Here is a 9,910-nt window from a genome sequence, read left to right as displayed (position 1 = left end):
TCTCGCAAGAATCCCAGCCCCGGCCTAGTACAGGTGGAGACTGTACTATCAGTACAGATCCTACTTATCCCAGGAAAGGTGCCAGTGGCCCACAGACGGGAATCTATTCCTGTCACACCAGTGAGCCGTACAATCATCTCTCGTAATTTGATTTGGCTTCTGTCAATTTACACATGGCTCAGGTAATAATACAGAGATTATGATCTTTGTGTTCTGTTTAATTAGTTACCGGGTTGTTTATGATATCTTTGCAAAACCTCTTTCTTTATTCTGCCTATGGAACACTATATCCTTTCCCTCCCACTGCTAGTTCCTCTTCAGCATTGGACAGATGTCCTGAAACTTAGCACCGGCCAACTGCCTGGACTCTTTGCTGCAGAGAACAGTGTCAATCTCCTTGACGATGCCATTTCCTACAGATACTCCGTTCCATTGTTCTTCCCTCCCCTCCACCCCTACTCCCTGTACCACGGTCCATGGTGAGCTAGCTCATTCCTCCAGACAAGCGAACAAAGGGTCCCGACCCAAAACGTCAACTTTCCTGCTCCTGAGATGCTGCCTGGCCTGCTGTGTTCATCCAGCCCCACACTCCACTCTGACTCCAAAAACTGCAGTTCTTGCTATCTCTGCACAAAGTTTAAACCTGTTTGATAATTTCAAAGTGTGAGGCTCCCGCCTCTGTTTCCCCTTTATGTTTCGCATTCTTAATCATCGATTCTATCACAGGTAGCATAACAGGTTTCTGTTGATTTTTGTTAGGCTTTAATCTTAAAAAACGTTCACGTTTGAGATAATTATTGGGCTGAGCTCAAAGCTTCCCCTTACCAGCTGTGTTTGGGTGCTACTTTTAGGTCACGTTAATGAACTGATTTTTTCAGAATTTTTTTTGTTATTAGCTGCACGGTACAACGGGAACCATTTACCAAGGATGGGAAATATTTCGTAATCAACCAGGGCTAGAGATGTTATTACATACATTCTGGAGCATAGAGCCATACAACACAGAAAATCCATGCCGAACATAATCCCACCTGCCTGTTCCGGGCCCGTATCCCTTCGAACCCTTCCTGTTCATGCATTTTAAACATTGTAATTATATCCGTGTCCACCACATCCTCAGGAAGCTCATTCCACACGCGAACCACCCTCTGCGTGAAAAATTTGCTCCCACGTTATATTTAAATCTCTATCCTCTCACCTTGAAAATATTCCCCCTTGTCTTGAAATCCCCCATCCCAGGGAAAAGAGCTGGTGGAGTTTGAACAAGTACAGTCATCGGGAAACATGATGTGGAGTAAATACGGGTTTGTTTGTAAGTATAAGAAAAGGTGCTGGGGGTGGGGGAAACTGAAGAACTTATAGAATCCCTACAGTATGGAAGGAGGCCATTTGGCCCATCAAGTCCACACAATTCTGCCCTGTCCTTGTACTTCCTATAGCTAACCCATCTAGCCTACACATCCCTGGACACTATGGGCCGTCCACCCAATCTGCACATCTTTGGACTGTGGGAGGAAGCTGGAGCACCCAGAGAAAACCCCCGCAGACACAGGGAGAATGTGTAAACTCCACACAGACAGTTGCCCGAGGCTGGGATTGAACCCGGCTCCCTGGTGCTGTGAGGCTGAAGTGCTAACCACTGAGCCCTCCCGTATGCCTCTAGCACAAGGAGAAAAACACGAGTATATTATTCAGAAGTACTTTCATATACAGTTGAACGTTTTCCCCTCAACACTAAATCAGTCAAGTTTCCAATAAATCAATTTACATGCGAAGACCAGTAACACGGCTCTTGTGGTATAGTGGTAGTGTCCCTACCTCTGTAACTGTTCAAGTCCCAACTGCCACCTGAGATGTGTGATAACGTTTCTAAACAGAAATGGCTGAGGAAACTCAGCAGATCTGGCAGCATCTGTGGAGAGGAAAAACTGAGCTAATGTTTCGAGTCCAGTGCCCCTTCATCAGAACTATCACAAAACCAATGCAATACCAACAAAGAAAATGCAGGGATTAAGAATGATGCAGACCGTGGACGTGTGCACGAATGTTCGCCTTTATTATCAATGATCAAACAAACGGCAGCAAGAGCAAGGCAATAGTAAAGTCTGAGTTGAAATCGCGGAACTTTCAGCAGTTTCTAGAGTGCTTGCTTTGATAATTACAATTAAAATCGGCAAAAAGCAAAATATCAAAAGAGTTTTGTTTCAGTTTCTGTAGAATTGATTCCCAGGTTGCTCACACACAAGGGTCAGTTCAGCTGCTCGGGGATATTGACAGGGCTCAGTGAGGCCACAGTGAATCTCTACCACATTGTTTTCGACGCGTTCACAGAGGTCTTGCTAATGTCTCATTCATTTTTGGTCGCATCTTGGTAAGGAGATGCGTTGCTACGTTATTAAAGGTATCAGCAAGCTCACTTCTTTTCCAGCCGTTTTGTTCTGTGCAATAGTTGATGAAATATGTAGACAAGGACATGAAGTTATTTTTCTTTAGTTCTTACAAAGTGCCGACTCCCTGTTATCTGAAACGGCCACTTGCTGTTCAGACCTGGTATTCGTCAATGAATTTCAACTGGCTATTCAGCTGCACAAGCATCACAAATGAAATGTGAAATGGACTTCAAGCTAATCTACCTTTCCTTGTTAGGGTTGTTCACAGGCTGGTTGTAATTACATTGAAATCAGAATAAGAGTGCGAACTACAGGAACATGATCCGCCCGGTCTGTCACCATTCCTGTGCAGGTTTGACACCAAAACTATCTGGTTTCCCCTCCCGGGCAAGATTTTAGTTTCAGGGAGGGCATCTCAGAAAGTTGCTGGAGAAGGATTGTGGTCCAGAACTAGAATACCTTAGCCAGGCCTCGTTTACGATGATTCAGCAAACACAAAGGGGATTAGGAATCTTGAACTGTCTTCCCCTGAAAGCTTTTGAAGCTGAAGACAACTAGAAATAGCTAATGTATTTTTTTTTGTTGGATGCGTGGATTAAGGGTTTGACCATCAACGCGGACAGATGAATGATTGATGGAATGCTGAAATTGAGTGGAGAAGCTGAATTGTGTCCTGTTTGATGATCACATAGTGAGGGAAGAATGGTTCTATTTCTGTGTACCCTACCTCTAGCAATGAACGCTGTCTGAATCAGATAAGAGAGATGAATGTTGGCTTTAAGACTGGTGTGGGGGAAAAGGGTTCTGGAAGATTGGCTGCTGGCAGCAGCGCTGAGGAAGGTGGGAACAGACTCAACTTGGACAAGACTGGATCATTAAATACATTCAATGGATAGATACTCAGATTTTTAATCAGGGAGGGAATCAAGGGTTCTGAGGAAAAAGCAGGAAAGTTGAGGATTGTCAGATTAGCTATGATCTAATTGAATGGCAGAGCAGACTTGATGGGCTGAATGGCCTGCCTCTCTGCCTATGTCTTCCGGTCTTATGAACTCTGCTGGGGTTCATGTTCTTAGCAATTACAAATTTGGGTAAGAGGAGAGGTTTTTTTTAGAGTAAATGGTTTGGGTAATGGATCAAACTTGGGAAGACGTGGTAAATCAAAGAGAGGCCATGATTTGGTGAAGAGGGCATTAATACTGAGCTCTCATCCAATAAGGAAGGGACTGCAGTGATTGCTCACAGAAACTGAGACAAGACACAGGAAAGAAGTCGAAACGATTTTACACAGTCTGTGGATATAGTCTGGAAGATTGTGCATGGAAGGACAGCCGAAGCAGGTTCAACTGGAACTTTTGAAGGGGAATTAGTCCTCTCTCCATACCCCTCTCCCCTCACTTTTGATGGTTTGCATTGCTATAATGGGCTTTGCTTATAAATATTTAATTGGCTACATGAGTGATTATATCTGCGGTATTTAGTAGTTTAATAAAAGTGGGGGGGGGGAATTAAAAATTCATGGTGATTTAGCAGTAGGAAAGTTGTCCTGTTATGTGTGATAACAATCCTGGATATAAAAGGGGTTTGGTGATGATCTGTTGATGAATAGCAGGAGGAATTGGGAGTTGCAATAGTGTGTGCCATCTACTGAATGCACTGCTGTAACTCAATCAGGCTCCTCTGACAACACCTTCCAAAACCACAACCTCTACCACCAGAAGGACAAGGGCAACAGATACATGGGAATGCCACCACCTGCAAGTTCCTCTTCCCCACTCATCACCCTGACTTGGAAATATATTGTCACTGGGTCACAATCCTGGAACTTACTCCCTACCAGCACTGCGGGTGTCTCAACAGCACGTGGACTCAGCAGTTCAAGAAGGCAGCTCATCTCCACCTTCTCCAGTCCAATTAAGGATGGGCAATAAATGCTGGCCCAGCCAGGAGCCCAGCCAGGAGCACCCACATTCTATGGACTAATAAAAAAAAACTGGGGTTAATTTCAAGCTGAAAGCACCTGTGACATGACCTCTTCCTGTGCTGAACCATTCTATGAAAACCTGAACATACAAATCATCAGAAATAAAATGACTCTCAACTCCTGAAATTGTATTGGAGTTTATATAATTTCCCAACCAGGGGTTCAGCAGCACATTATCGAACATCCATCATTATTTGTTGTACGCCCTACTCCCTGGTGTTTATCCATATTTCCTTGCAACACACCAATACTATTCACCACAACCAACCCACAAGGGAGTGAGTTCCACAGTCTCACCACTTTCTGAGTGCAAATGTTCCTCCTGCCTTTGCTGTTGAATTCCTAGTGACTGTTTTATATCAATGATCCTAGATTCAGACTCTCCAACAAGTGGAAACACCTTCTCTATGATGTCAACATTTCCTTTCTCGCCTGATGATTGCCAGTTTGTACAGTCTTCCCGACTGGATATAACCTCTTCTCAATCTTGTTTGTACCTTCCCTGGTGCTTATATAAGCTACTTGTCTTTTGGAGATTAGAACTGTTTACAGGGCTCACTGTGGTCTTGGCTATGTTCGGTAAAAACTTAACATAATCATGTTGCTTTTCAATTTTATTTCTCTAGAAAAGTTCCAGTGCAGTGGCTGCCTTTCCAATTATCTGGTTAATAAAGAACGTGGTCATACAGGAGACTGCATCATGTATATACAGGCAAACAGACTAATCAGGAAAAGCTGGCAACAATTGGAGAAAGACAAAATTAGTACACAGCATCAATATAATATTTCGGTCCTCAGATGGTAGACATAAAGAGAGAACAAGAAGGAAAGGGGCAGGGAAAATGGCGATAGGGTTAAAATGGGCTGGATACCATTGATAATACATCTTTAGAAGAGGCTTCGCAGTCGGGTCAAAATTGTATCAGACATAATCGGTTAAAATTGTACCATTGACCAATGGGGAATGTGTGAAGTTGGGAGGGAGTGAGATCCCAATGATAGCACCTAGTGAATATGTAACTCCTTCTATCACATTTACTCCATTGTTTTCCAAGAAATATTTGACCACTATATTCCTTCTATCAAAATGCACCATTTCACTCTTTTTTGTATCTAAGGTTTATTCTGCTATTCTCAAGTGGGGACGGAATGCCTTATGAGGAGATGATGAGTAGGTTGGGCCTATATTCACTGGGATATAGAAGAATGAGATGACACCTTATTGCGAGTCTAGGACCAGAGGGCACAGTATCAGAATAAGACGTTACACATTTCAGACAGAGATGAAGCCAGATTTTGTCTCTCAAAGGGTTGTGAATTTGTAAAATTTCTTACCATGGAGGGCTGTTGACGCTAGACCAATGAGTGTATTTGAGGCTGAGGCAGACAGCCTTTTAATCAGTAAAGGAATGAAGGATTATTGGGAAAAAAACAGTAGAGTGGGGTTAAGTATGATAGTATCAACCATGATGTCATTGAATGGTGGAGCAGATTCAATGGGCTGAATGGTCTACTTCTGCCCCTATGTCTTATTATCCTATTTATTTTGGAATTATATAATTGAACATCCAATTTCTCACTGATGCCTTTCCCAAGAGGTTTTATGATATGAGCTAAGCCCCACCTTCCCCGCGAGTGTGTTGTAACACATTGATTTATAAAAAGTAATATCTTCCACCTCTATTTATAAACCCAAACATTTTGCAGTTCCTGTCAATCTCTGACTAGAAAACGCACCATGCTTAAACGTTAGACCAGGAGGTGGTATAGTCAGAGACAGATGGATTCCCATTCTTCCCAGCACGTTTCAGATGGAAATGACTGTCCATGGTGGCTTGACTAATGCAGCCCATCTCTCTCAGAAGCTTCAAGATGTCATTTCTAAATTTGACACCAATAAACACATAGAGGATTGGGTTGAGACAGCTGTGACTGAAGCCAACACTCTCTGACAGCACCATGGCAAAAGCTAGTTTTCTGTATAACTCACAGCCAGCCGTGAACACATCTAGCGATCGCAGTGTCCTGATAATCATCACCACATTGTAAGGAGACCAGCAGATGAAGAACATGACTGTGACTGTCAGCACCATCTTGACGGCCTTGTGCTTCTCAAAGTTCTGGGTCTTGCACAGAGTTTGGATCACTTTGGTATAACAGTAACACATGACAACAAGTGGCAAGGAAAAGCCAATGCCATGGTACAGGATCTGCTCGGCCAAGAGCCAATCATTCACCCTGACGTCATTTGATGAGTAGGTGCATTTGGGAACGTCCTCGGATAAGTTTTCCTCAATCGTTAAGAAGATGAGAGTTGGAATTTGAAGGATGAATCCTATGGACCAGATGGCTGAGCAGACCAGGTGCACGTACTGGGCTTTGCGTTTCTTGTAAGTTTGGACCGCGTAGACAATTGCCAGGTACCGGTCAAAGCTGATGCACCCTAAAAGCAGACTATTGCAGAAGAAGTTGAGTTTGTGGATGGAACCTATCACTTTACAAAGGAATGTACTGAAGTGCCACCCCAAAATTTTTTCCACAGCAAAGAAAGGGAGGACAAGTACAAGGAGGAGATCAGCTAATGCCAGATGCAGCAAGTAATTGTCAGTAGGAGTCCGGATGTGCCTGTAACGCAGCAGGATCAGCAACACCAGGCCATTGCCAATGATCCCAAACAAGAAAACAATGAAATAAAGCATGGGCACAATGACCTTCCGGAAATATTTGGGTGTTTCATCTTCTTCAGGGCAGTAAGTTTCTTCATAATCAAAGTCATTTGTAACATTGTCATACCAATAATCCTGAAATAAGAAAGAACAAAAATCACAAACACCGCACTGAAAATAGCGTAAAAAACATTTAACAATTTGCAAACATGTCGACCTCACAAACTCCTGCCATGATTGCTACCGAATGAGCAGCACTGATTTACAGGTCTGACCCTAATTTTTTTTCTAATCTAACCCATTTTTCTTAACAATCTGTGTGGAGATATTATCACACAGCTCTGGAGTAGGTCAAACCTAAACCATGGACACTACCAAAGTGCCACAAGAGGGCCCTAAACGTGTTATTGCACACCTCTAGAGCAAGTGGGACTTGACCCTGGGTGTCCTGGGCTAGAAGGATACTAGCACTGCACCAGAAGGGAGCCCCTAGATAGAGTTCTGAGATTGGACCCTTGTCACTCTTAGCTTAAGGTTGGGGCAAGTCAGCATTATCTCCTGATGAAATCTGGAACTATGTGGGGATTGGCTGAGGATAATGTCAGGGCATTCCAAATCCGCGTAGTTGCTATATTGATCAGAAAATGTAGTCCTCCAATCACCAACTAAATGCCTCAATTTCTGATACCCTCATATTTTTTCACCTTGCAATAGTGTTGATGAGCAAGACATTTCTTGGGGATGTAGCTGTATGTATTTAATTAGGGAGGTGAAGAATTTCACAATTTCAAGCTGGCACGCTGGAGAACAGGAGATGGTCATCCAGCCCCTTGAGCCTATTTCACCATTCAGTATGATCAATGGCTGACCTGTGCCGGTGGTCTTATGTCCAATGTACCCCTCCCTTCAAACTACAACCCTCAAAACCTGGATAATTCTATCAACAACAAACAAAACTTAATAAAGAAATGCTGGAAATACTCACAAAATCAGAGAATGCCATCTGTGGAGAGAGAAACAGAATTAATATTTCAGGTCCATGAACATACATTAAACCTATCAATTTCAGTTTTGAATTTTTCCGTGGACTCTCCCCAGTTTCAACAGCATGGTGAGGGAGAGAGATCCAGATTCCCACTATCCTCTGTTTGGACAGTTGCCTCCTAACATGATCCCTGATCTGCATGGATCTAATTTAAGGTTCTGTCTCCTTTTCTGAATTCCCCCACCAGAGGAAATAGTTTCTCTCTATCTACAGATTAAGATTCTGACTGGAAGATTGTGCTGGAAATCAGGCTCCACTAATCCACGAGCCATACTAAATTTATAAATGTTCCATTTAATCACCAAAATGGTCAGCTTGTTTCTCTTTATTGTGTTAACTGGAACTATCCCCATCTCCACACTGATCAACAAGAGACATTTTCACTGGATTTCTTCAGTAAACTCAAAAATCATACATTTATTAAAGGCAAAATATATTCTTACAATAAGTGGCAACTTATCAACCAAGATTCTATGTAAGATCAAACCTTATCACCATATACCCCAAACACACACACACACACACATTAACATGCAGACAGAACAAGAAGAAACAGCTCTGCAGAGTAATTGTGGGTGCGAAAAATAAGTGAAAGAAAATAACAGAGATAATGGGAACTGCAGATGCTGGAGAATCCAAGATGACAAAGTGTGGAGCTGGATGAACACAACAGGCCAAGCAGCATCTCAGGAGCACAAAAGCTGATGTTTTGGGCCTAGACCCTTCATCAGAGAGCAGCTTTTGTGCTCCTGAGATGCTGCTTGGCCTGCTGTGTTCATCCAGCTTCACACTTTGTTATCTTGAAAGAAAATAACATCCTTGTTAGTCAAGAGTTCAAATGCAGAAGGTAGAATGGGTTCCCTTGATTTCCTGTCAATGAGATCCAATTTCCAATGTACAGGACATTGGTGAGGCCACTTTTAGAATTATCTGTACCATTCTAATGGTCCTTCTATAGGAAGGATGTTGTGAAACTTGAAAGGGTTCAGAAAAGGATCACAAAGATGTTAGCAGGATTGGAGGGTTTGAGTTGTAAAGAGATGCTGAGTATGCTGTGACATTTTTCCCTGGAACATTGCTGAGAGGTGACCTTATAGAGGTTTATAAAATCTCTAGGAGCATGGATAGGGTGAATAGCCAAAGTCTTTTTCCTCGGGTAGGAGAGTTCAAAACTAAAGGGAAAAGGTTTAAGGTGAGAGGGGAAGGATTTAAAAGAGACCTGAGGAGTAACATTTTCATGTGGAAGATACTGGTGTATGGAACAAGCTGCTAAATGAAGTGTTGGAGGGGGGTACAATTACTTCAACATGGGTAGATGAATAGGAAGGGTTTACAAGGGTATGGGCCAAATGCTGACAAATTAGACTAGGGTCAGATTGGGATATCTGGCCGGTGCGGACAAATTAGACCCAGGGCACAGCCTTAGAGTAAAGGAAAGCCCTTTGGAGTGGAGATGGTGGAAACTTCTTCAGCCAGAGAGTGGTGAATCTATGGAATTCACTGCCACAGAAGCTGTGGATGCCAGGTCATTCAGTATATTTAAGACTGAGATAGACAGGTTCTTGACTGTCAAGGGAATCAAGGATTACAGGGAGAAAGCAGGAGAATTCTGATCCTCCATGATAGAATGGTGGAGCAGACTTGATGGGCTTAATGGCTGAATGTCTGTTCCTATGTTTTATGGTCTTATGGTCAAGGGGTCTGTTTCCATACTGTATGACTGCATAGCTCCATGAACTCTGCAGCAACAACCTTGTCGACATGTGACTAACAAAAAATGTACCTCAGTCCAGAGGCTGTTGCTGTGCAATGAGCAGTACAGGTT

At 42.9% G+C, this 9,910-nt stretch overlaps 1 protein-coding gene across 2 annotated transcripts in view; it reads right to left on the bottom strand.

The window, feature by feature from the left end:
- Window positions 1–2,056: 2,056 nt before the first annotated feature.
- Window positions 2,057–9,910, bottom strand: part of LOC125466956 (C-X-C chemokine receptor type 5) — a 30,459-nt gene continuing 22,605 nt past the window's right edge. The window contains exons 2-3 of one of the 2 annotated variants that reach the window (XM_048562176.2): window positions 8,026–8,043; window positions 2,057–7,175 (exon numbers count right to left, since the gene is read on the bottom strand). In XM_048562176.2, coding sequence (XP_048418133.1) covers window positions 6,117–7,175; window positions 8,026–8,043 — 1,077 coding nt within the window. In that variant the 3' untranslated portion in view covers window positions 2,057–6,116. The remainder of the gene's footprint in view (window positions 7,176–8,025; window positions 8,044–9,910) is intronic. The other variant, XM_059639077.1, reaches the window with a different exon arrangement.

The sequence above is a fragment of the Stegostoma tigrinum genome, chromosome 32 (assembly GCF_030684315.1).
Source record: "Stegostoma tigrinum isolate sSteTig4 chromosome 32, sSteTig4.hap1, whole genome shotgun sequence".
NCBI lineage: Eukaryota > Metazoa > Chordata > Chondrichthyes > Orectolobiformes > Stegostomatidae > Stegostoma > Stegostoma tigrinum.
Note: the sequence above shows the minus strand (reverse complement) of the source record. Positions and strands in the feature narration are given on the sequence as shown.